At 40.2% G+C, this 27,298-nt stretch overlaps 1 protein-coding gene across 7 annotated transcripts in view; it reads left to right on the forward strand.

The window, feature by feature from the left end:
- The window catches only part of ELMOD1 (ELMO domain containing 1), a 68,185-nt gene extending 49,949 nt beyond the window's left edge, over positions 1-18,236 (forward strand). For 5 of the 7 annotated variants that reach the window (XM_002708412.5, XM_051849748.2, XM_070077746.1 and 2 more), the window contains 6 exons: positions 1,576-1,709; positions 6,016-6,084; positions 6,579-6,602; positions 9,764-9,814; positions 11,156-11,289; positions 16,829-17,146. In XM_002708412.5, the coding sequence (XP_002708458.2) occupies positions 1,576-1,709; positions 6,016-6,084; positions 6,579-6,602; positions 9,764-9,814; positions 11,156-11,289; positions 16,829-17,001 (585 nt within the window). In that variant the 3' untranslated portion in view covers positions 17,002-17,146. Of the gene's footprint in view, positions 1-1,575; positions 1,710-6,015; positions 6,085-6,578; positions 6,603-9,763; positions 9,815-11,155; positions 11,290-16,828 lie in introns of all 7 variants that reach the window. The other 2 variants (XM_008261903.4, XM_051849756.2) reach the window with 2 other exon arrangements.
- Positions 18,237-27,298: the final 9,062 nt, after the last annotated feature.

A 27,298-nucleotide genomic window follows, 5' to 3' on the forward strand; every position in this document is an offset into this window, starting at 1 on the left:
ATGATACCAAAGTTTTTTAATTGTGGAGGACCCTGGGATTACTTAAAATCATTGTTTTTTATTATTTTTCATTGTGGCAGTAACCAAATCAGTGCCTAGAGGATGTTTTGAACTTTTTCTGACTGATCACATGTCTTTCACTAGTCTCTTCCATGAACTCACACATTTTCTGTTTGAATGCAGGGCACTGGCAAACTCTTGTCTAGATTATATAAAAAGGGATATTTTATACTCAGGTTTTATATTTTGCTTTCAAGCATGATTTACCTTCATTCCTCTGAAGTCTTTTTCACTCATCCTTTGATAAAGTAAATCCATCTGTGTGACACTAACATAAAGTACTATGTAATGTGAGTAATAAGTCATTTTTAGATTAGTGTTGAAATTAATACTAAAATAGTATGAATTACAACTTTTTATTTGTTACTATTTTCTGTTATTGAATATTATGTTTTATAATGTGTCAGATTTGTGACAGTTTATTCTAAAGCAACGTAATTAATGTTCTGCTTTACTTTAAAATCTATAGAACAGCAATTTATAAATTTACTTCTAAAATAATAGTAAGATTTGACACTTATATTTGTACCCTATCTATAATAAAGATAAAATATTAAATATTAACAGTCCAAAAAGTTTGCTTACATGTCTATCTCTGTTAGTAAGAGCTCTGTAGTTTGACCGTACATCTTTATACAACTGTACATCTCAATTTCTGTCTCCTCTTTAGTAATAAATGCAGTATCTTTCTTTCTACAGAAAACTTAGGAAAGTAGAACCAATTTATTATGCAGTAAAGAGCATAATATTTCGAATTTGTATTTGTCAATATATAGTTGATTTTAATTGAAATTCTTTTACTCAACTCTTTAAGATGATAATATATGTTAAGTTTGTTCATGAATAGTACTGATGTTTCTTTTTCCAGACATGTTTATTCTCCCTCCTGTTAATGGGTAAGATCTAAGAAATAAAACTCAAGTCAGCCCACTTTTCTTTTTGCTAATAATGCTGTGAAAAGTCCTAATACAACATTAGGAAAACTTTTCTGATGAGTTGGATAATGGGTGGTCCCCAAATTTTCCTTGTTTTCACTTTCTCTGTATACACTTAAATATTTTTGAGAGCTCCAAAGAGCCTTTTGTGAGATTATCTACCTAGTTTCTGATTATAAATTCAAACAGAAGTCTTTATAAAAATAAAATATACAAATACACATTTTACTGCCTTCAGAACAATGCATTCTGACATGCCATACATGGAGCTTCTGGAAAATCCCAGTGTACTACTCATGAGGGTGCCAAGGCAAATAACCTCTTACTTTTACTTAAAGTAGGTTTGGTTTGGTTTTGTCTCCCAGGCCCTCTGAAAAGGTCTTGGGTACCCCAAAGGAATGTTCAGACTATACTTTGAGAACTGCTATCACAGATAATTAAAATATCACATCTTTAATTGCAGTACATTTGCATATATTCAGCTTTCCAAATCCTTATAACATAGTCTACAAAATCAGAGTCTATAGGAAAGTGAATTGTATGTGAATATCAACAGGGTAATTCTCTTTTTTGTCTCAAGTTATGGAAATTCTTGAAGCCCAATACTCCATTGGAATCTCGGATTTCTAAGCAGTGGTGTGAAATTGGTTTCCAAGGTGATGATCCTAAAACCGATTTTCGAGGAATGGGACTTCTGGGCCTGTATAATTTGCAGTAAGTAGAAGGAGGAGTAATTATATGTTACAGTGGTGTTCTGGTCTTCTCATTAAAATGTCAAAGTTATTAGTCCCAAAAGTCACTTGCAAGAAAACATTCAAATTCTCTGAGAGGAATTCAGGTACATAAAGCTTATACAAGCTACTAGCATCTTCCTTCTTTTAGATTTTATGGATTTTTTTAAGAAAATATCAGATTTTTACAAATTTTATTATGAAAAGTGTCAAGCAGTTGCAAAAAGAGGGGAAGATGGTAAAGAACTCTCCTACTGATTTAGAGATTGTTTAGGTTTTGAAATACTTCCAACACTTTGTTGGGCAAGAGTGTCATTGAAAGTCCTGTACTGCTTATAATTTCATGCCTCCTATTTCAATATGTAGCTCTAAAAAATGTCAGTGTTATCTTACATTAACTACAATGCTACTATGACACCAAAACAAAATTAATAATGATTGCTTAGTGTCATCTATTTCCAGTCCACATTCAAATTTCCCAGTTCTCGTAAGAATGCCATTTACAACTGGTTGTTCTAATGCAAGTCTATATGAGATTTACACATTGTGCTTAGTTAATATGGCCCTGGGGTCTTATTAAATTAGATCAGTCTCTCCCCTTCTGCCTCTCCTTTTGTCTACTTCCTCCTGTCATCCTTCCTGTAGAAGATTCTAGTCAGTTGTTCTGTAAAATGTGCCAGGAACTGGCTTTGTCTGTTTCCACTTGTTCGCATCCCCTGTATTTCCTGAACATTGGAGACATTTGGAAAGACCTGGGAAGATTCAGGTTGACAGCACTGCTCTCAGTCTTAACGCTGAGATGAGTCAGAGGGATCAGAACCTGGTGGCTCCATTGTGAAGTCCTTGATAGGCTTTCTTCCTTCCATGATCTTCCCAAAACTAATTAATTCACTGTGCAAAAAGTGCTTTTTAAAAATAAGTAAAAATTTATTTATTTATTTGAAAGTCAGAGAGAGAGAGGAGAGAGAGAAGGAGAAAGAGAGAGAGAAATTCTTCCATCTGCTGGTTCACTTCCCAAATGGCCACAACATCCAAGGCTGGGCCAGACCAAGCCAGGAGTCAGGAGCTTCATCCAGGTCTCCCACATGAATGCAGGGGCCCAAGCACTTGGGCCATCCTCCAATGCTATCCCAGGTGCATTAGCAGAATGCTGGAAGGGAAGTGGAGCGGCAACACCTCAAACCTGCACTTGTGCTGCTGCCACAAGAAAAAATGCTTTTATAATTCTGTTATTCTTTCCATGAATTTTGGCTGGAATTCTGTAAACTGTTTCCTTTGTCAACTATAGTAATTTGTTTTCTGTAAAGTACAGGAAGGACAGATGCTCAGTTTTTCTATTTGGTTACCGGTTCTCAGGAGTAAGAAGTTGGGGTCCTAGTTCCCATGCTAGTGATCATAAACCTTTTATTTATTTATTTTTGTTTTATCTCTCTATTTTTCAAATTCTATCTGTCAACTTCTGTGTTTTCGCATGTGTGACTCAACTAATTGTACTTTTTTTTCACACTCAAATTCAATCATTTGAAAAAAAATTTTTTTGAGCCAAAGAGAATCTTTGTTCTTATGTCCTTTGACAATATCTTGTTGGTTTTTAAAAGAAATGAAGCCTTAGTGATTTTGGGTGGCACCCTATCTTCCCCCTAGATCCTTCCCTTTATTTTAAACATAATCACACTTTATTTTATAAAATGTTTTAAATGTTATGATATCATGTGATATGAATGAATAGAAAGTCAAATTGATGACAAAGGTGGTGTTACAAATAAGTGGATAATGGCTGAGCTTTTAAATAACTGAAACTGGGACAACTGGCCTTCCATTTAGAAAAAAAGAAATAAGGCCGGCGCCGCGGCTCACTAGGCTAATCCTCCGCCTAGCGGCGCCGGCACACCGGGTTCTAGTCCCGGTCGGGGCGCCGGATTCTGTCCCGGTTGCTCCTCTTCCAGGCCAGCCCTCTGCTGTGGCCAGGGAGTGCAGTGGAGGACGGCCCAGGTGCTTGGGCCCTGCACCCCATGGGAGACCAGGAAAAGCACCTGGCTCCTGGCTCCTGCCATCGGATCAGCGCGGTGCGCCGGCCGCAGCGCGCCGGCCGCGGCGGCCATTGGAGGGTGAACCAACGGCAAAGGAAGACCTTTCTCTCTGTCTCTCTCTCTCACTGTCCACTCTGCCTGTCAAAAAAAAAAAAAAAAAAAAAAAATAGAATTAAATGTCTTCCTCACTGTAATTCCCAAGCTAAGAGTCAAACGCATTCCTCCCAACTTTGAGGGACAAATCTTTTTTTAAAAGAGATTTATTTATTTACTTGAAAGAGTTTCAGAGAGAGACAGAGAAGGGGAAAGAAGGAGATCGATCTTCCATCTACTGGTTCACTCCCCAGATGGCCACAACAGCCAGGCCAAAGCCAGGAGTTTCTTCCAGGGCTCCCATATGGATGGCAGGGGCCCAAAAACTTGGGCCATTTTCCACTGCTTTCCTAGGCACATTAGCAGAGAGCTGGATCAGAAGTGGAGCGGCGGCACCTTGAACCGGCACCCATATGGGCTGCCAGAGTCACAGGCAGCGGCTTTACCCACTGTGCCACAATGCCGGACCTTAGGAGAAAATCTTTAAGATATCTGAGTAAGGATCTCTTAAAGATACAGACAAATAACAAACAACAACAACAAAAACCACCTTCTACTGAAAAAGAAGAATCAATAAATTTCACACCTTAAAATTAAAAACTTTTTTTATAAGATAAACCACCATTAACACAGGGAAATGAGACAAGACTGACACTGACTGAACTATAACAGATCCATAGCTAGGATATTATTTCATGTAGGGTTAGTTGTCTTATTTATTAAAGGATGTTTTTAGATGCACTGGACCAAGAAATATGAAAGGCATAAAAGAGGAAACCAAGATAAGACAAAAGTATGAAATGAGACCCAATTACATTAATAATCATGGTCTGTATTGAAATTGCTTACTCTGGTTTGAAATTTTCTCAGTGGAAACTGAAGAGCTTGATTTACCCATTGGATTTATGCAGGAAATATATACACATCACATTAAAGAATACATACATGGTTTTTTTTAAGATTTACTTTATGTATTTGCAAGGCAGAGTACACAGGCAATGGGAGAGAGAGAGATCTTCCATCTGCTGGTTCACTCCTCAGATGGCTGTAATGGCTGGAGCTGGGGCAGGCCAGAGCTGGGAGCCTGGAATTCCATCCTATTCTCCAACTTGGGTCATCATCCCCTACTTTCCCAGGCACATTAGAAGGGAGCTGGTTTGGAAGTTGAGCAGCCAGGACTTGAATTGGCACTCCAGTGTGGGATGCCAGCATTGCAGGTGGCAGCTTAACCCACTGTACCACAACACTGGCCCCAGTGCAATAGTTTTATAATGCTCTCTTTGAAGCCCTTTTTATGACTGTTTTTGAAGGCACGCAGCTTTGTACATTTGCGATAGGAAACTTCATTGCCTCTTTCCCATCAGAACAGAGTTGTATGTTTTTTTTAACTTCTCTAAGCTCTATATTTTCCATTCACCTAGAATTCAAATGCTCGATGAATATCCCCCAAGAAAAATACATCTTAAATGTGTCTTCCTCACCTACTGGAGTCTGTTTTATCTCTGCCCTTGGGCTGTCCTAGCCCCTCACCTTGTCTGTTCTCTGGGCTTCCACCTTTTGGGATTCTCAAATGCTGAGCTATTCAACTCCCTTATCTATAGTCATCTGGTTTTTATTTAAAATGTATTTGTTTATTTATTTGAAAGGCAGAATGACAGAAAGAGAGAGCAATCTTCTATTCACTGGTTCTAGTTCACTCCCCAAATACTCACAGTAGCTGGGGCTGGACCAAGCTGACATCATGATGGAGCCAGGAACTCCATCCAGATTTCCCATAAGGGTGACAGAAATGCAAGTCCGTGAACCATCGTCAGCTGTCTCCCAGAGTGTTCAGTAGCAGGAAGCTGGTTTGGAAGTGGACCCAGAACTCCATCCCAGACACTCAGATATGGGACGTGGGCTTCCCAAAGCAGCAGCTTGGCAAAGTACATAATTATGTCCCCAAATCCACTGGATGCATTCCTAAGTCTATGTGGGTTGTGAAACTACACTGCCACATCATTATATTTGGAAAATTTGAATATGAAAATCTTTTTCTGGAAGAGCTGAAGCAGGTGAATATCTTCTGACAGTATCCATCTCTAAATCCAAAATGGCCTCAAATTAGGCGAAAGTGGATCTGTTCTTCAGGGGTGGAGTCATGGCTTGCTTTCTCTCCATCTGCAGGTATTTTGCAGAACGGGATGCAGCAGCAGCTCAGCAGGTCCTCTCTGACTCTCTCCATCCAAAATGCAGGTAATTGTTGAACAGGAAAGATTGGTTAGACTTGATGGATTCAGTAAAATTAACTTCTTCTCTTACATGGGTCTGTTGATGAGAGCCTTAGGAGAGTCATCCCACCATAAGTGAGGCTTAAAACTCTTTCAAACAAGCCCTTTTGACAAATGCCAAGAGAAGAGTTAGAACTTCAGGTACTTGTTCCAAGATTCGGGATGTAAAGTGGCACCGTTCACGTGAGATGTGAATTTAATGGCACTGCCAATGTCACTAGTGTCCAGGAAGGTGAAGAAGTAGGGTTGGAAGAAGGGAAGCTGCGGGACAGAGTTCAGAGACCAGCGAGAGTGATGGAGGGATAGAGGCAGAGTGGAAGTCAGGGACTAACTGAGGTCTGGAATTGTCAAGGCGGCTTTTGTTTTTGTTCAGTTTTGTTTTTTTGGTAAAAATCTAGATTCTACATTATTTACATTTTCATTTACCTTTCTGAATTTTTTTTCTTTGACTACATGAAGGGATATCACTAAAGAGGAAATAAGGTATTTTTTTTCTTTGCTTTTGTGTGTTATTACTTTAATTTTACTAAGTCTGGGTAAGAAATATAATTTCATGAAAAATATTCAAAAGGAAACATTTCCCAACTTTTTATCTAATATGGTTAATGATTGGTGGCTGTGTCTTAGTGAAACAGATTATGTTAACCTGATGGAAAATATGAGAGCCTTTCTACAGCCATGACCATAACCTGACTGGAGGAACATTTTTTTATTTGCTGCATTTTTTTGTAATTTTATTTAAGTTATACAATTTTCATGTATTTCATGTACGCAGATTTAGGAACACAGTGATGCTTCCCACCCCACCCTCCCTCCTGCCCATGCTCCAACCCTTCCTCCTCCCTCTCCCATTCCCACTGTTCATTTTTACAAAGATCTATTTTCAGTTTACTTACTGATCATAATGATTACTACACTAAGTAAAAGTTCAACAGACAGTATGAAGAAATAAGCCACTTCTGGAGGAACATTTTGAAAACTTCACCTAAAGCTTCTCCACACACCTGTGACTCCCCCACCCCCAGGAGGACATTTTATGTGGGAATATTGTTGTGCAGAGTAATTTTCTCTTTAATTAATATTTCTAATATTATTATAAATAGTAGTTATGAGTGCTTATGCATGTTAGTCACATTTCATATAAGGAATTCCAATACTTTGTAATCAATATTTTGCATGTTTAGTTGCTAGTGTTCATCTTTGCTCAATAAATCCAAAATTTTATAACATTCTCAGAATTCAGGAGTAGGTTGACTTGGGTTTTTGCTACACCTTACTGTTTCACTCATTCTAGCTGCAGTTGGCTAAAGTGCATTAAATTACATTACATTTCCCAAATTTGTAATATTTAATAAGATTAAAACACATTTTTTGGCATTCATTTTAAGAAAAACACTAAGCTCTTTCTTTATATGTTACATGGCTATAATCAAGCTATTTTAATTTTTAACTACATTTTCTAAACAGCTTATGTCTGTCATATGGAGACTCTGAACCCCCTCAGGTTAAATGGACTTAGGAGTCTGTGAGTACACTCAGGTGGAATGTCCTGGAGGAACATCAGGTGGAAAAAATGAATCCTTCAGGATCTTTTAAAAGTCACAAGGAGCTTGAAGTATGTTTTGATTGACCATTGAAGGGGGCTTAATGTTGTCTATGAGCCATTCTCCAAAAAAGCTTTACAGTTCTGTCTCCTGTGAAAAGCATCAGAGAGCAAGTACTCCAGGGTTTGTATAGCTACTCTTAAGAAGCTGACATTTGTGAGTGTGCTGTGTTGTGTGTGTGCATATAGATATAATTATTGTGCTTTATCTCTCAAGCTACAATGAAATTGAATAGATGAAACTCACATATGAATAACTTAAAGTTGGAAGAAAATGTCCCTGGAAACAAATCAGAATGCTTTGAAAGTGCCACTGCTGTTCTTTACCAATGTCTGAAATAAGCATATTTTATTAATTATAATGTCAACTACATGAAAGAAGTGTACGTTACCAATTATGGTGTCAACATCAGTCTTATGTAAAAGAAGTACATATTACCAATTATCATGTCAAAATAGTTACTGGTAGGGCCTGAATATCAGGTGTTGAACAGGGAGATGTCAATAAACACTAAAGAAAGCTCATTCCTGTCTGTCCTTCAGCAAGCGTGGTACACCACTGCTCTTGGACACATCCATCCGTTGAGTCCTGAAGCAACTTGAAGGGTGAAAGTGGATTCAAGTTCAAGAGCAGAGTTTTGACTTGTGTGTGTGTGTGTGTGTGTGGTATGTTTTCCTAAAGAGAGGGATTCATCTGTTTGAGCCAGGATATCCTATAAGTAACCAAATGAGTGCAGGTCATTTGGGCTTTTATATTTCCATTGCTGATACAGATTTAACTTAGCAAACTCTAGAGATAATGTATGTTTATAAAACTTTGCTGAAGAGAAAATAGCTGGTTATAAATTTTTATACAAAAAACTTCAATTTCACACAGAACTCATTTTTGTTTGGGTATGAGTCTTTTAAGGTAAAAATATTTTGATGTCTCTGGCTGTTTGGTTTATAGGTTAGAATTATACTTTAAAAACAGGTGTCACATTTGAACATGACTTCCAAGTAGCTCCTTTATAGCCACTTGTTTACAGAATAGGAACTACACATAGTTAAATATTAGTGTTGCATGATGTCTTTGTGGTTGTGTGTATTGTGTATCTGATGTTTGTCATGTAGAGAGCTCTCTCCTACTTAGATGGAGGCTAAGTGTCCATAATAGCTCCAGTCTTAAGTTTTTATTTAGCTCAAATGCTAACTGTAGTTTTTAGTGTAAACCACTGAATAAAGTTTACAGGAGTCGCAGATAAAGAATAGAACATGGTTTCTGCCTGTTGCGAGACATCAGCAGTGTGGAGGGGAGTGCAGATGGGACAGAGAGGTCAGTCTGCAAAGTAACAGAGGTGAGGCAGTGTTTTCAGAATGCTTTGTGACAGGACTCTTTTCTTCACATAGTCCTATTCAGAAGTTCAGGTTATAAAACAGATTAAAATGGGACTGCTATGGCTTAGCTGACTCAGCTCATCCAGAGAAAATGCTGCAACACTTATTGGAACAGAATTTTTAAAAACTAGACAGTACATCTTCCCTCTCTTCCTTCCTCCTTCCTTCCTTCCTTCCTTCCTGCCTTCCACTAACCCAATCATTTATTTAGCAATAAATGTTTATTTAACATATGTGAATCAGGCATCACATGATATAAGGCTAAGTAGGATAAACAGCATGAGATAAAACATAACAAAATTCAGTGGGGAACCATGAGACTGTGAAAGACAAAAGCCAGGCAAAGTTTCACAATGGAATTGCTGTTTGGTAGTTGATGATAGTGTAGAAGCATATGTTCATGTTTGGCCTTTAGCACTGTCTCCCGCTGTGGTACTGAAGTGGATGGGGGTAAATAACTTGGCCTTAAATAATTCCACTTTTGAGCTCCATATAAATTATATTTTGACTTTTAAGATTATTAAATTTAAATTTATTAGTGTTGGATATCCAAGATGTGGACATCTTTCCATATGGTTAGTGATTTTAACATAAGCATTAAAAGGGAGAAAGTACCAATTAGAGAATAAATATTATGTACTCATTCATTCATTCATTCATTCAGCAAATTCAGCAAAGCAGAATGGGAGAAGAAAAGGATGGATAAAGCAATTGGGTGAGTGTGAGATTTTGTATATAAAGATTGTCAGTCTGACCAGAGCTAGGACAAAAATACCCTACGAGTACTGGGGGAAAGATGATAAGGATGAAATTGTATTTGTCATGATGGAATATATTATCCCATTCAGTATTTAAAGGGATGCTGATCTATGTTTTTGTCTCGTTTAGTAGGTTTTACTTAACAGATTTCTATCAGTGTTGGGCCTTTAGGTAAAACCTTACTTTAGATATTTTTATTATAACATCTATTTTTTCCAAAAATATTTATGAGCAGGAAACTCCTTTTTTTTTTTCTGTGCTAGGTTTATGTTAGCAGAGATGATTTAAGTACTTCCTTCCTTTTGATTTTTTTTTTTTTTTTTTTTTTTTTTTGGACAGGCAGAGTGGACAGTGAGAGAGAGAGACAGAGAGAAAGGTCTTCCTTTTGCCATTGGTTCACCCTCCAATGGCCACCGCGGCCGGCACGGTCGTACCGCGCTGATCTGAAGGCAGGAGCCAGGTGCTTTTCCTGGTCTCCCATACGGGTGCAGGGCCCAAGGACTTGGACCGTCCTCCACTGCACTCCCGGGCCACAGCAGAGAGCTAGCCTGGAAGAGGGGCAACCGGGACAGAATCCGGCGCCCCGACCGGGACTAGAACCTGGTGTGCCGGCGCCACAAGGCGGAGGATTAGCCTATTGAGCCACAGCGCCAGCCTTGATTTTTAATAGATACAAAGAAAAGGGATTGGGAAATATACTCTATGTTAAGATACTTCTTAAATTTTTTTCTCATTTTAAAAGTAATATACAGCTTCTTACAGAAAATAAATGAAACTCATTCCCATTGTATTAATCTTATATATCCATATTAATAGCTTATGACATTTCATCCTATTCCTTATATACTAAAACTTGGCTTGCTTTGTTCATATGTATTATATCCGACATAGATAACCCCTAGACTATAGTTTTAATCAGCTATCACATGTTATAAGATATCACCCTGATTTATTTCTCTAATCATCTTTTTTTACAATGTTTGAATGATTTCTGTTTCCTTGCCATTATAAACAATGCTGTAAAGAATATCTTGTATTTAAAGTTTTGAATTTTTTCCTATCATGTATTTGCGAATAGAATTACCAAGTCAAAGCATATAAGCTCTCAGTTCTCATGGTACACACTACCAAAATTTTCTGGACAATTTACAAAAGTCAAGATTTTGATAGGGTAGAAGGGGAAGGGCAACTGCCACTCTGATAATTTGATAGGAATGTAAAAATGCATGCTATCATTTTTGAAGTGCTTATCTCCCATTTGTAACACACTGTTGGTTTTGTGCTTTGCACCTTACAGGTACTCATTTGCAATCGTGGGCATCAACATAACAGACCTGGCGTACAATCTACTGATCAGTGGAGCTCTGAAAACCCATTTCTATAACATTGCCCCAGAGGCTCCAACGCTGTCTCACTTCCAACAAACATTCTGTAAGTGTCTTCTTCTGTAATTATCAATACAGTTTTTTTTTTTATAGAACATTCCAGGCAAGGATTGAACTTGAGTTCTTAGTCATTTGGCTGTTTGGGACCTTCAAACCTCTTCCTTTGGTTTTGATTTTTGTTTGTTTTCTCATTAAGGGGAAAAAAAAAAAAACCTGCACTTACTGTTATCAAGGGTCATGGTTTTTTCTTTTTCCAAGCTCTTGCATAATATCAAGTGTGGTCTGACTTAACGACATCATGGATGCCTATCTCCCTCTGATCTGGCATATATAATCCTTAAAAACACAGATATATTTTAAAAGATCCATGAAATGTGCTGGCCCTAAGACAGCCTGAGTTGACTCTCAGATCCATGTTTTAGCAGAAATGAAGTCTCTGAGATTAGAAGATAAGGTAGAGAAAGTTCTCCCAGAAAGTAGAACAAAAAGGCAAATATGAAAAATAGAAAACAAAGGTTGAACAATCAAAGGACCATTCCAGGAAACCTTATATCTGAAGAACAGGAATGCCTGAAAATGTGAAAACGTAGGGGAGGACATCAAAGAATAAATCAAGAAAAAAGATGTCAGAACTGAAGGATTACTTTTCTTTTTTAAAATATGCTCCAGGGGGCCGGCGCTGTAGCGCAGTAGGTTGATCCTCCGCCTGCGGTGCCAGCGTCCCATATGGGCGTCAGTTCTAGTCCTGGCTGCTCCTCTTCCAATCCAGCTCCCTGCTATAGCCTGGGAAGGGCAGTGGAGGATGGCCCAAGTCCTTGGTCCCTGCACCCACATGGGAGACCAGGAGGAGGCACCTGGTTCCTGGCTTCAGATCGGTGCAGCTCCAGCCATTGCGGCCATTTGGGGAGTGAACCAACGGAGGGAGGACCTTTCTCTCTGTCTCACCACCTCACTGTCTGTAACTCTACCTATCAAAAAAAATAAAATCTTTTAAAAAATAAAATAAAATAAAAAAGTATGCTGCAACAAAATAGATGGAAATAGACCCACACTAGGTCCATATCATTGTGAGATTCTGTGACACTGGGAACAGATAATCCTCAAGATATCCAAAGCTGTATCATAAAGAATTGGGAATAAAGATAATATTGGACTTCTCCACAGCAACATTCTATTCTAGAAAACAGTAGAATAATGTCTTCAGAAATGTAAGATAATAGTAAAGAAAAACCTAAGGTAATAGGATTTCCTTCTTAGAATTCTGTACCACATCTAACTTTTCATTTAAGTATGAGAAAAGAATAAAGACATTTTTTTAAAAAAAAAAAAGCAAACTCTTAAGCATTTACCTCCCTGCACCTTTCTCAGGAAGCTCCTGAAGGATCTGTTTCCATAAGTCATTCTGAAAGGAATAACGGGATTCAGAAGAGAGGAAATATATCCCAGGAAAGAAGCATCGGGAAAGCCCAAGAGAATATCTGAGCAATAGGCTGCAAACAATCAGGCTAGATTTCAGCAGACCTGAGGTCCAAAAAGAGACTCTTCGAAGAGTGTGAAGTGATAGAGTGTCTACCATGGTTGAACATCTTAACAGGACATTGACATACTTAGGGGATAGTTAAAGTTAAATGAATTAGAAAATTAAAGTAAATAAAGAAGGCCAGTAAAGAAAAGAATCGGGCAAGAAACCTTGTGTCTAGGATAGGTGAAAGGGAACTAAATCTTCATCTATAAAGAGAAGTAAAAAAAAAAAATAAAGCAGTTGAAAACACATTATTTAGAGCTATGAAGATCAATAATCAAAATAACTAGCTGAAGGAGTTGAAATGCTGCTTTGGAGAAGCAGGAATTGGATCTGGAGATGCTGTTATTTGTTTTGTTTTGTTGTTTTTGATTTTTTTATTTGTTTCTGTAACAAAAATTGTTAAGCTGTTTGAACTGTATGACTTAGCTGAAAATAAAAAATCCAGAAAACTGTGTATGGGCATTCTAATGGAAAGTTCTCGAGCTCTGAAGGGGCTTAAGCTACAGATTTGGGGTTGCTCAACACTGAGGAGAAAATCAGAGTCGCACAGTAGAGGAGTTCATCCAGGAATCAAAGGTAAAAGCCTGAAGCATTGACATGGAAGGGGAGAAATGTCTGTTTTGTTTGGGGTCATATCCTCGGCACTGAGCCTGATTCAGACCAGGTGCTCGGTGACTATTGGATGGATAGGTGGATGGATGGGAGGATGGGAGGATGGGTGGATGGGAGGATGGGTGGTTAGAAGGATGGATGGATGAACTGGAGGCCAAATGGATGATGTTCTTTGCAGGGGGAAGAGGAGTCTAGTTTCACTGGAAAAATTGAGACTTGGCCTAAATTGATAAGCTTCCAAAAGAATTCTAGCCCTGATGAATAAGCATGCAATAGGATTACTTATTTCCCAAGACTCTCAACACGTTTTGAAACTAGCAGCAATCCCCCAGTGAGTTGTGTCATAGGCAGAGGGACTCAGATATCTCTAGGGGAAGCAAATTGTGCCCTAGATTCACTATTCTGCCATTTAGTGTGATCAGTCCTGCACGTCTCCTCTGTAATATTCTTGCAATTACCTGTGTCCTTGCAAATGTCTCTGCTCCCTACTAACAGAATGCAATGAAGTAAAACCAAAACACATTTGCAGCAGCAAATGGGCTGCAGGCTTGAGTTGAAAAGCCAAATTAGTATTCCAAACAAGTATTTCATCTAGGTGGAAGAATATAAGAATGCAGTAGCTCTATCACTGTGATTTTACAGTGTTATTCATTGAACACTGAGCTGCCAAGACAGTATGTTAGAAAAATCACGTTCAATCTAAAGCTCTGTTGAACACACAGGCACATTGAAATGAAGTCAGGTTAGGTGTAGTGAGCAGAAGGCAAGTACAATGGTCAGGAAAGGAAAAGGAATTATCTTTTCTTTGACCTTCAAAAGAAGAAATTATTCAGTAAGATTAAGCACCGGAGGAGCAGAATGCACCGAATAAAGGCGCTTGTCGCAATTGGTGAAATGTCAGCAGGTTTCAGGTCCGGCTTCCAGCTTCCAGCTGTAATTGTGTAATTGTGCAGCATTCAAGCATCTTGCCTAAGCTCAACATCCTCCTCTGTAGTGGAGACAGAATATCTGCATTGCATACCCCCACAGATATAAGAATTAAATGAGAGACTATAAGCAATACCCTGGCCTGTTTTCTCCCTCTCCTTTAGCTTCCTTAGCTAATACATCCTCAGCTGAGGTTGCAAGCCTGCCTCCCTCTCCCTGAGGGTCCAAGAACTGAGGAGGCCAGGAGCTCCACCTGCTTCTGGAACTCAGTACCTAACACTGTCTCTGTTATAGATTTGTTAATTGGCAGGTAGTGAGTCAGTTAACCAACTGACCAAATGAATTTTTGAATTCTCTGTAATTTTATATAAATGAATGGAGTCTTATGATTGTAATATGTTCCTTGGAAGCCAAGCCACCATTTCTATTTCAGTTATGAAGATTGTGTTATTTTGTCTCTAATTATTTTACTGATGGTGCTGAGGAAAAGTCCCAGGGAATCAGTCTGCAATCTTTCAAGTTTGGCTTTTGTATTTTAAGGAAGGATCCTGAGAAAGGGGCAGAAAACAGACCACCTTCCCGTCAACGCTTACCATAGCCCATTGTTAGAGATGTTCTTCTTTAATTCCATGTAGGAAAGAATAATGGAGAAATTGAATGGATGTGCATTCTGCTAGAGACTGCACTACACGACATCACATTTAGAGTGAGTTGCCAATATCCCTGCACTTTGCGGAAAAGTGAATTCTTCATTACAGATTGTTCACAGAGCCTTTTATCATTGTCAGTAGGAGTAGAGAGCTGTCGCTCTTGGAGTACTAATGACATCATCGTGGCTGATTTTAAGTAATAATACTAGAAACCTGACTTTCCTTCCAGAATAGCTCAAGTATGTTTATGTGAGCTTAGAAACCAATCAAGAAAGTTATGTATGTATTTTACATAGTAAGGAAATAAGAAATTATAAATTTTCATAAATTTCTTTTAGAACTACAAAAACTATAATATTTATAGGGAAGCCAAGGGCACCTAAAAAGATAGGATATTGTATGAGTTTGTCCAATCACCAAAATCAGATTATTTAATTCTTTTGCTGAAATAAGATACCAGCTTCAGAGAAAATGGGTTTCTGTCATTATATACTAAACAACAAAGGTGACAACAGACTCCAAATCATGGCTGGTGAGAAATGAGGATGCTTCACCTAGAAAAGAGATAAACGTGGGGCATAAAGAACACTTCACATAGTTGGGCTGTAGAAAGACTGGGTTTTTTCCACACTCAGCTTTTGGCTGAGTGTGAAGAACCTTTTAAGTGTCAGCTGAGATCCCGTGGCCTCTCTTCTCTCTGTGTAACTCTTTCAAATAAATAAATAAAATCTTTAAAAAAAAAAAAAGAAGAAGAAGAAGAAGCATGTTGAAAGTATCCCTAAGCATAGCTAGTTACCAGAAAAAAAAAAAAGGATTCTTTTTTTTTTTTCCCCAGTAGAACACTGATTGTCTTTGTTCCAAAGTCTCTTCCTGGGGCCCCCATCATCTCCGCTGCTCATTTTTTTCCATTTTTGTTTACACACAGAGGAGGAAGCACAGGATTCAATCCAGGTTTCTGGCTCTGGAGTCCTGACTCCCATTTGCTACCACCTTCTTACATGAAGACAAAACCTTGCATAATCTTCATTTTTCTTTTTTTTAAATTAAGATTCTTTCCTTACTTTTGCTAATATATAAAGACATCTGAACTTTCAATGGATTTACTGCATTCACATACCTAGTACTATCCTTTTTAAAAAGTCGTATTCCAGTTTTAAATGTGGTTTAAAAAGAATGGCAGTGGAATGAGGAAACACAGTGAGGAACAGATGTAATGAGTAGGTTCTTCAGTCGAATTCTAACATTTATTCCCCAAATCTCCCCAGTCCAAATCATTCCTAGGAAACATTTTTGAGATGCAAATGTATTTGACTATAAAACTATGCTTCAGAGCAAGGAAGTCTTATTAACAATTTCATAGAGTTTAAGGACCAGTCTGTGTTGTTTAGAGTTAATTTACAATCCTTATTGTCTCATAATAGATTGTCAGAATGCATTTGTTTGATTTGTCAGGGTAATTTAAAACTTTGAACCGAATATCAAGAGAAAAAAGGCGGAACAAAGTAATTTTGAAAAATCAGAACATTATGTTAATTCAATTAGGAGGCAGAGGATGAAGTAGTCACTGTGGCCTTGCGAATACATTTCTGATGTGATTCATGTTCACGAGATGGCAGAATTGATTTGTCTTCCTTCTTCCTGGAATCAAGAATCGTTTCAGAACCAGTTTCAAAAGTCGTTCCTATTGGTAGCTTCTCCTGTGCTGGTATTCAGAATCATTGCAAGCAGTCGTATTTGCTGACTGTTGATGTCTTCTGTGAACCCGTGTTTACTGTTGTTTTGCTCTAGCCTCTCCTTCAGCATTCAGGATGATTTTGAATGTGTTAAGATCTTTCTTCCCCCACGTTCTTATCACAACCTTATTCCAACAGGCTATTTGATGCACGAGTTTCATAAATTTTGGATTGAAGAGGACCCCATGGACATAATGGAATTCAATCGTGTGCGGGAGAAATTCCGCAAGAGGATCGTAAAACAGCTGCAAAACCCAGACATGGCACTCTGCCCACATTTTGCTGCCTCGGAAGGTTTAATCAACATGTAGTCGCCCACGCTGGTTTGAATGGATTCCCTGGAACACTGCCTCATTGTCGTGTTAGGTCTCTGCCTAGGTCACAGCTCACACACTGAATGCACACAGTGATTATATGCATGCCTTTTGGTACAGTATTTTCATCTCTTGGTCATAATTCCAAGATCCCCAGATACTGCTGTTTCTGGAGTATCCACCCTCCAGGGACTGCTCATATTGTGGCATTATGCAGTGTTACATCTTGCCTTGACACCCAGGTATGGAGAGAGTTTTCTATTTTTTTAGATTGTTTTCCTCTCCCTCATAATTCAGCATTACACAATTGTTATTTCTCTAGCTGTATTTTGTATGTAATTCATTTAGCTGAATCTTGTTCTGTGAAAGCCTTTTAATTTATTGATAATGTTTCATGACTATTGCTGCTAGCTTTTCAAGCCAGGTTCATGCTTGGACCTCATTCTGATAAAATATAAGTCTTTAAAATAATACAGACAGATACATGATAAACCAAACTGTTAATGCAAACAGCCACGCTTCTCAAAAATGTAATGAGGCTTAGAAGAAGTAACTTTAGGTAGGAGCTGTTTTTGTTTGGAGTGACGCTGAATTATATTGTAACTTACCCCCAGTTGCAATTGTGTCAGTCATCTAGATATCACATTATTTTATTCCCGTAACTTCATGGGTGTGGATGCCTGTTTATGTTTAGGATGCCTAGAGCCTCAGACGTGAAGTCAGCATATATCAAAAGTTGCAAAAGGTTTTTCACCACCTGCCTCTTGCTGAACTCTGAATTACCCCTCTCAGCGCAGTTCAAATCCAGGTTTTTCGCTTGGGGAACTGAGTGCTGACTGGCTTGTTTTCCATGTGAAGGGGCAATGTTAAGAACAATCTGCAAGAATATGTGTCACAAGAGAGAAACCTAAGCTATGTCACTCTAATACTTCTTGAGAATAACGATCTTGTCTTGCATCAGTGGAAGAAGTAAATTGCTTGGAAGAAGAAAAGACAAATCATACTGACACTATTTAAATCATCTTAAAAGATCGTGATTTAGTTTGGAATTATGATTGTAGTCTGTTGAATAGTATTTACCATGGCATTTCATACCCATGGTATTTTATACTTTCTGACTATCAATTTTAGTATATATTAGATGTTTGTGGAATCACTTGCTTACTGAAATGAATTTTGAGTACTGCCTAACTGTCGGTTATATGAATAAATAACATGTCATTCTACTGTAACATAGAGTGGATTTCATTTAATATTTTTGTGCTCATATAGTTTCTGAAAATGCAAGTGTGTGAGCGGGTAGAATGTCAAAAACAGACAACCTGGAGCTGAGTGTAAATTGCGCCATCATCCACAGTTACCAGGTGCAAGTTAGAATGCATTATGTTTCAGAGACTTGAACTAATCTTAAGGCTTGATGGTGCTTTCATGAAAGAATAAGAACCAACTTTTTATACATAAATTTATTACAAACCTGGTTGGATGCTGCCAGACAGCAGAAAAAAAGGGGAAAAAAAGGTCAACTGCACATTGTTTCCTTGTGCATGCTGCTTCCTCTGGTTTTGTGCTAGCCCTTGCCTGTGGCAGTGTCCCAAGTGGCCTCATTTTGCCTTGTCTCTGTTACAGCCCTGTGCCCTGTAGTAGAACAGGGAAGGGAAGGAGTTGGTTGACACATGGGATGTATCATGAGTGATGACAAGAACATACATTCCTTGCCAGGGTGAGAAATCGTGAGCCTGTCTGAATTCCCCACCACTGCTGCAGCGACTGGAGGTGAGGGTATTATTCCATAGGCAGTACAGCCCTTGTCAGCCACGTGTATACATTGTCTCTTTCTATCCACTGTGGTCCGTGTCACCGACGTGGTCCGTGACACTGATGGCTTGACAGTATGTGGCACTTACAGCAGCTCACGTCTCTTCTATTCAGGTAGAGATCGTTGATGTTAACAAAGCGAAGTGTCCCCTCCCAGCTCCTAGAATGCTTTCTTTTTGTTGGATCTTAACTTGGCTGCACAGTTTTAGGAAGAACGAGCTCTGCCACCCCCTTCTAGTTCTGAACGTTATCAGATTTCTCATTCACACCTCTCTGTGGAAGATGCAGTCTGCCCAGTAACACAGTGAGGTGAGAAAAAGAACAGGAGAAGGTTTCACAACCATCAAAAATGTGTGATGTCTGTGTGTGTTTCTCTTGGTTATTTTTAACTTGCTTATGTTTATGCCATCGAACTAGAATTGACCACATAAAATGTAAATTGTGTAGCAAGCTTCCTCAAAATTTTCCAAAACACTATTTGTGATGGTAAAGCACACACACACACACACATTCTGGTTTGCACTACAGGAAGAAATTCCTTGGAGGCACTATTTCTGAAGCTTGAGACTTCAATCAGACTTCCCTTCTCGAAATTCTTGTTTTTCTACTCTGGTGAAAAAAATGCCTGATAACCCACCATCTTTTCTGCATTTGAAAAGAGGCTTACATATATTCCAATCCCAAGAGGTAAAGTGGTCTTACAATATATCTCCCATTCTAGGACACGTTTGAGACAGAAAAAATTATGTTAACAATTTCTCTCGGACAACAGGGTAATCTGGGACAGTTTGAGGGAACAGAGATATGAGGTGGCAAAGAGACAGACATCAGCAGGGATTGTCTCCTGTAATGCTAGGCAAATACAGCCCAGTGCCTTCACTTCCTAACCTCTGGCAGAAGTACATACGTCATGGAGCCATAGGAAGAAAGTGATGTCTGTTGGTTCTGGGCAATATCTAAAGACTGGGGAGGAATATTCATGCTTCTCACTTACCTTCTGCCATGGTGGCTCCACTCACCTGGGTCCCAGAGTGAGGGCAACTTGAGCCAGACACACCATGGAATGGTAATACAGCCAAAAATTAAATCTTTGTTGTTTTAAGCCAATAAGACACATGATGCTGTTTGTTACAGTAGCACAACTGTGTCCATCCTGACTGATGAAAGTCTCAGTTTCCTCATTTGCTAAATGGTGGTACAAATATAACATCCTTAAGAGGTCGTGGAGTTTAGAAAAGATAATTCATGTTTCTTTAAAATTATTTATTGTTCATTTATTTTAGCTAAAAGTTGGGGGAGGGGAGATCTTCCATCTGCTGTTTCATCTACCAAATGTCTAAAAGAGATGGGGCTGAGCTTGACTGATGCCTACAGCCGGAAACTCAATCTAGGTCTCTTATGTGGGTGGCAGGGATTCAAGAATTTGAGCTATCTCCTGCTGCCTCCCAGGGTGCACATTAGCAAGAAGCTGGACCAAAAACAGAGGTAGGATTTGATCCCAAGCACTCTCATATGGGATGTATCCCAAGAGGCATGGTTACCACTACACCTAATGCCTGTCCCAAATGGACATCTTGATATCTAGGATACCACCTACCTCAGATCTTAGAAACCCGTAGAGATGTGTACTTGGTCTGAGCTGAGAATTTCAATTACATAGACTGAGCCAAAGTTGCTGATAGAGAAATAAATCTGGCAATCAAGCTCCATGACACAAAGTATCTTGATCCATCAGATACAATTTGGTCAAATACAAATTGAATGAGAGTAAGGAGGGGATAGAATGTGGGGACAGGAAATGAGAGATAATGGGGAGAAATGGAAAGGGACAGACAAAAACGAAAGTGTTAGCAAGCATTTCTAGGAAAGAAAAACATGCAAGACTTTGGGCATGCCGACCCTTCAGAAATAAAAGATTCTTTTTGCAGCTGAGGTTCTTATACTCCATGAATCTGACATAGCCTCCAGAATGCTACGTGGTAACAGGAATCTGTCATCTGTTAACATCCCTGGGATGCTTGGCAGAAACCTAACAGGTGGGGTTAGGACAAAGGACAAGGTGACAGCAATCTGTTGAAATTTATTAAGCTATTATTTAAATTTTATTTGAAGGGGCTGGCCCTGTGGCACAGCGGGTTAATGCCCTGGCCTGAGGCGCTGGCATCCCATATGGATGCCGGTTTGAGACCCGGCTGCTCCTCTTCCCATCCAGCTCTCTGCTGTGGCCTGGGATAGCAGTGGAAGATGGCCCAGGTCCTTGGGCCCCTGCACCCGCGTGGGAGACCAGGAGGAAGCTCCCAGCTCCTGGCTTCGGAACGGCACAGTTCCAGCCATTGCAGCCAATTGGGGAGTGAACCAGTGGATGGAAGACCTCTCTCTCTCTCTCTCTCTCTCTCTCTCTCTCTGCCTCTCCTCTCTCTGTGTAACTCTGAATTTCAAATAATAAATAAATAAATCTTTAAAAAAATTATTTGAAAAGCACAGAGACAGCAAGACAGACCAAGACTTCCTGTCTCCTAGTTCATTCTCCAGATGCGTGCAATAGCCAGGGCAGGGCCAGGATGAAGTCAGGAACCAGGAACTCAATTCATGTCTTCCACATGGGTGGCGGGGACCCAACCACTTGAGCCATCATCTGCTGCCTCCTAGAGTGTGCGTTACTAGGAATTTGGAATTGGGAGCAGAGCTAGAAGTCAAATCCAGACACTCTAATATGGGATGTTGGGATGCAGGCATCCCAAGCTGTACCTTAACTCCTGCACCAAATGCCATCCTATGACCTTTTTGAGGAAAATCTGTATGTATCTTGTACCATGTTTTGCTTTGGGAATCCCCACAGAAGAAAAGTTTCAGGTGAAGGAAAGTGCGACAAAGAGAAGAAAGCTGACATTAAACTTGTAAAGGCACAGTTAACCCCCTCTGCCATGCAAGAGAAGTGGTCCTTTTCTGAGAACCACATACACTACAAGGGCTCAGATGAACTCCACAGCACCACAAGGCATGGGTTTTGAAATAGCTTCCCCGGGGAAATTTATAAAGGCAGGAGCAGCAAGAAAGAGCATATGAGAGTTTCCCGTAGTCCCAAGGCACTCCAGGGCCTGAATGCTGCACCAGATATGAAGTAGGTCAGAGTTCAGGTAGAGAGAACCCCCATTCAATCCCCACCTTCATTCTTTTTCCAGAAAAAGCATGAAAGGCTAAGCAGAGGGGTGATAATCTGGTCAGACTACTTTCCAGCAAGGCAGTATGGTGCTACTTACCAACTGGCTTGGAGCAGAGAGCCCTAGCTGCCCTGTACCTGTGTCTTGGGGTCTATAAGATGCTGCCCTAGGGCAGAAATCTGTATTGATAGGGAATGCTTAGAGTTTGGATGCAGCCCCTCTGCTGAGAGAGAAGGAAGACTTCAGTTGCACTTGGTTTGCCCAAGCAGCCCAAAAAGAGATCATGAATTATTTTTTGACAAATTGTCACCTCACATCACTCCCATATATTTATTTCTGGCATATGAACTCTTTTGGACCAAATGTATAGCTGTTATAGAGGGATAGGAATATCAAGAGCCTCAAGCTAAATGATGCTAAGAATTACATGAGCCACTTGGGGCCAAGTTTTTACTCTTTTTGCAGAGTAGAGCAGGAAAAAGCTAGCGGTTGGCCGTCTCATGTTCAGTGTATGTGCTGCTGGCCTTCCTTAGATCAATGATGTAACCTTTCTGCTTTGTCTGTTCCCACCCATAACATAAAAATAAGACAGACAGCTCCTCTTCTAAGGATTGTTGTTGAGAGTAAAAATCAAATAACTTTTTTTAAGAAAGATTTATTTATTTGAAAGTCAGAGTTACAGAGAGGGAGAGATAGAGAGATCCTTGCTGGCGCCGCGGCTCACTAGGCTAATCCTCCGCCTACGGCGCTGGCATCCCGGGTTCTGGTCCTGGATAGGGTGCCGGATTCTGTCCTGGCTGCTCCTCTTCCAGGCCAGCTCTCTGCTATGGCCAGGGAGTGCAGTGGAGGATGGCCCAAGTGCTTGGGCCCTGCACCCCATGGGAGACCAGGAGAAGCACCTGGCTCCTGGCTTCAGATCGGCATAGCGCGTGGGCCGCAACGCGCCGGCTGTAGAGGCCACTTAGGGGGTGAACCAACGGAAAAAGGGAGACCTTTCTCTCTGTCTTTCTCTCTCTCACTGTCTAACTCTGCCTGTCCAAAAAAAAAAAAAAAAAAAAAAAAGAGAGACAGAGAGAGAAAGAGAGAGAGAGATATCTTCTATCCATTAGTTCGCTCCCCTGATGGCTGCAATAAGCCAGGACAAAGCCATGAGCCAGGAGCTTCATCCAGGTCTCCTACATGGGTGACAGGGGCCCAAGCACTTGTGCCATCTTTTGCTGCTTTCCCAGGCCATTAGCAGACAGCTGGATTGGACATGGAACAGCCAGGACACAAACATCGGATGCTGGTTTCACAGGCAGCAGCTTCACCTGCTATACCACAACACTGTCCCCCCAAATAAGCTACTACTAACTTAAGGTGCTTAGGAAACTCCAGAGTACCAGTTAGACATATGATTAATTATGGTTTTATTTTTATCCATTTGGTTTGTGACTATTACTCTAACAGAAAATTAAACTACTAAATGTGTCCTTGTAGCCAGTGTCCCCATTAATTCAATTCAGCAAATATTTATTGAGAACCTCTTTTAGTGCCGGGCATCATGCCAATCCTGGGGATTGATGAGAAAGAAAGCAGTGGCCTTGGTGCATGGGAACTCGTAGTCCAAATGTAGGCCCTTGCTTCTCAAAAGTCTGGCCTTTGGGCCTCCAGCACAAGCATGGTTAGAGCGCGTGATCTTAGCCCCCTCCCGAGGTCTACTGAAAAGATCTGCATTTAGCACTCTGTCCCGGTGATTTGTGCCCGCATTAAGTGGGAAAGCACTGCTCCAGGGGTATCGATCCAGCTGCTTTCCACTGAAACCTGACAAGGTTTAGTGTCAACTGTTAATGGCTTAGAAAAATCAAACATTTCCTTTGTTTTCCCTCAACTCATTCTGATAGTAAACTTGACCCTATGCCCACCTCTAACAAAGCACTACATGCTCTGTTGTCATTCACCCAGCAGTGCTGCAAACAGGAGTTCCCATGGCGAAGGAGGAAGGCCAGCACCCTGGAGAGTAGGACGGCCTGCCCTCCTACCCGTCTTGGGAAGCATCCTACAGTAGCCTACAGAAGCATCCTACACTACCCTGGGTGCAGACTCCCACTAACAGCCTTTTTCAGAGTTGCTGTTTCTCAAAATGTCTTTCAGAATGCTCAGCCTCCTACATGCCAGAGAAAGCAAATAAATGGACTTGACTTGTTAGCCAAAGGTTTCCCCTTACTAAACAGAAGCACCAAATTGCAACAAGATACCCTAGACTGGGGGGTGCAAACATTCCCACCATTCTGGAGGTTGGCCATCTGAGATCAGGGTGCCAGTTCGATTGAGTCCTGGTGAGGGCCTTCTTCCTGGCACACAAGTGGCTGCCTTCTCATCATGTGCTCATGTGGCTTTCCTTGGTGTGTGCATGTTGGGGGGTGGGGAATTTTTCTCTAGACCACCGCCCTATTAGATCAGGGTCCCACCCTTATGACCTCTTTAATTAAAATTAAAAAATATTTTATAAGTGGAATCATACAGCAGTGATTGCTTTTGGTTTGACTTTTTTGCTCAGTATAATCCCCTTGAGAGCCATCCAAGTGTTTGCAGATATCAATAGTTCATTCCTTGCTATTGCTGAGTAGTAGTCCATGAAATGAACTCCTGGAGCTGACATTGTAACACAAAGCGTTAAGCTGCCACCTACAATGCTGGCATCCTATTTTGGAGTGCAAGTTCAAGTCCTAGCTGCTCCACTTCTGATCCAGATTCCTGCCAATGCACCTGAGAAAATAGCAGATGGTTCAAGTTCTTGGGCCCTTGCCACCCTAGTGGGAGACCAGGACTGAGTTCCTGGTGCCTGGTTTCAGTCTGGCCCAAACATGGCTGTTGTGGCCATTTGAGGAGTGAATCAGTAGATAAAACTCCTCTCTCTCTCTCTCTCTCTCTCTCTCTCTCCCTCTCTCTCTCTCTCTTCCTCCTTCCTCTCTCTGCCTTTCAAATAAATAAATTTTCTTTTCTTTTAAAAGAAAGAGATGTACATACCCCACTTTGTTTAAACGTTCATCTGTTGAGGAACATTTGGGTTGTCTTCAGTGTGGGTTCATTACAAATGAATTTGCTCTGAATATTTGATACATATTTTTGCAAACATAATTTTTCATACCTCAGGAGTGCAATTGCTGGGTCATATGAAAACTCACATTGGTTTCCTAAGAAATAGTCAATGTTCTTAAATGTGTATATATTAAATACATGAAATTTGTTTACCTTAAATTTAAAAAAATTTTTAAAAAGAAACAAAGTGTTTTCCAGAACAGTTTCTCCACATTTTCACCAGGATTTAATGCTATGACTAATTTTATTTTAGCTTTCTAATATACAGTGATCTCATTATGGTTTTAATTTACATTTTCCTAATTTTTAACATATTTTCATATGTTTATTTGCCATTTCATACCCTCTACAGTGAAATCATGTCTTTTCCCATTTTCTAATTAAATTGTCCATATAGTTTTAAGAGTTCTTAAATATATGATATACTACTGCTTGTCAGCTATGTACATTGCAAGTATTTTTTCCCAATCCATAGTTTATATTTTCATCCTCTCACCAGAGACTCACAAAACAAAGAAATTTTGATGAGGCCCAATTTATTAACTTCCCTCCTATGGTCTGTGATTTTGGTGTCAAGTTGAGGACTCTTCACTAAGCCCCAGGCCCCGAAGATTTTCCTCTATGATTTTTTTCTAGAAATTTTACAGTTTCACACTTTGTATTAAATTTTATGCTCAATTTTGAGTATATAAGTTGTGAGGCTCAGATGAGATTCATGTTTTTTGCCTATCGATGTTTCATTGCTTCTGTATCACTGTTGAAAAGGTTATGCTTACTCAATGGGATCACTTTTTAAAAATGTTTTTATTTCTTTAGGTTTTTTTTTTTTGAAAGCTAGAGAGAGAAAGAAATATTTGATTACTCCCCAAATGCCTGCAGTAGCCAGGACTGGACCAGGCCAAAGTCAGGAGCCCAGAACTCAATCTAGGTCTTTCACATGGGTGGCAGGGACCCAAGTTCTTGAGCCATCACCTGCTGCCATTCAGGGTGAACATTAACAGGGAGTTGAATCGGAGTGGAGGAGCTGGGACTTGAACCGTGCACTCCCACATGGGGCACAGGCATCCCAACTGGTGTCTTAACCACTGAGCCAAGCGCCCACCCCTCCACTGAGTTGCTTTTTTTCTTTTGTAGAAAATCATCTGGATGTATTAATGTGGATGGTTTTTAAGAATCACCTTCAGTTTCTTGTCTGAAAAGTGATAATTCATTCAGAAAATAATGATTGATTATTATGAGGCAGAGAGTGTGCTAGGCATATGATCTTCAACCTTACATTTGATCAGTCTTGGAAATGAATAAACAAAGAGATCACAGTGAGAGTTAAAACTGCGCTCACGGAGTTTTGAGAACGCTGGCTGAGGCTGAGGGTGCAGGAGCTTCCCAAGAAGAGCGCAGCTTAGCCCATGACTCAGCAGAGAAATAGAGGCCAGCAGTGGCCTGGAGACTGCTAGGCCTTCCGCCGTATCTGACCAGACCCTCTCTCATGGTAACAGAATCTTAATTTTAAGCTGGGGCACACAGATGCCCAGAATAACGACATCTATTTATTTTCTGGCTGCCCTTGCCGTAGATATGATCATTTGACTATTCTGGCAAAGAGTATGTAAATCAGAGTGCTGTTGGAAGCATCTGCCTCCTTTGTTCCTTGGTTCTTCCTGCTGCTAAAAATCAGATGCCATCTTGCACTGGAAATGCAAGAGCCACATGCTATGGATGTCAGAGTGATGGGCTGAAAGTGGCCTAGGTGCCTGAGGACACTGGCAAACCTATCAGCCCTGGACTGTCTTCCTCCAGACTCAACGTAAAACTGAAATAAAATTATCTTGTTTAAGTTACTATTTATTTAAATGTCTTGATCTAATTCCGAAAAATGTACCAGGTACAAGGGCATGGAGACATACATGGCACCTCCAGGGAGTACCACTAGCTCAGAACAGCTGGAGTACAGATGCGTGTTGGTCCCTAACTTGAAAGGATGCAGGAGCCAAAGACAAAGGCAGGGGCCAAGCCCTGGAAGCTGTGGTGCTGATGTTCAGAAACACAGATCGCATTCAAAATCTTGCCTGGAGGAAGATCCGGACTTGGCCACAACACCCTTCGGCCTGCTGCCCACTGTGGTTCTGCTGGGCAGCTCAGCCCTCCTGACGCCTTAGGTGACTCTTCAGCTGTGAGTCACACAGAGGCTGTGACAGGTGATCTGGGCTCCCCGGATTGCAGGTGCCTGCAGCAGCACT

The sequence above is a fragment of the Oryctolagus cuniculus genome, chromosome 1, assembly GCF_964237555.1.
Source record: "Oryctolagus cuniculus chromosome 1, mOryCun1.1, whole genome shotgun sequence".
Taxonomy (NCBI): Eukaryota; Metazoa; Chordata; class Mammalia; order Lagomorpha; family Leporidae; genus Oryctolagus; species Oryctolagus cuniculus.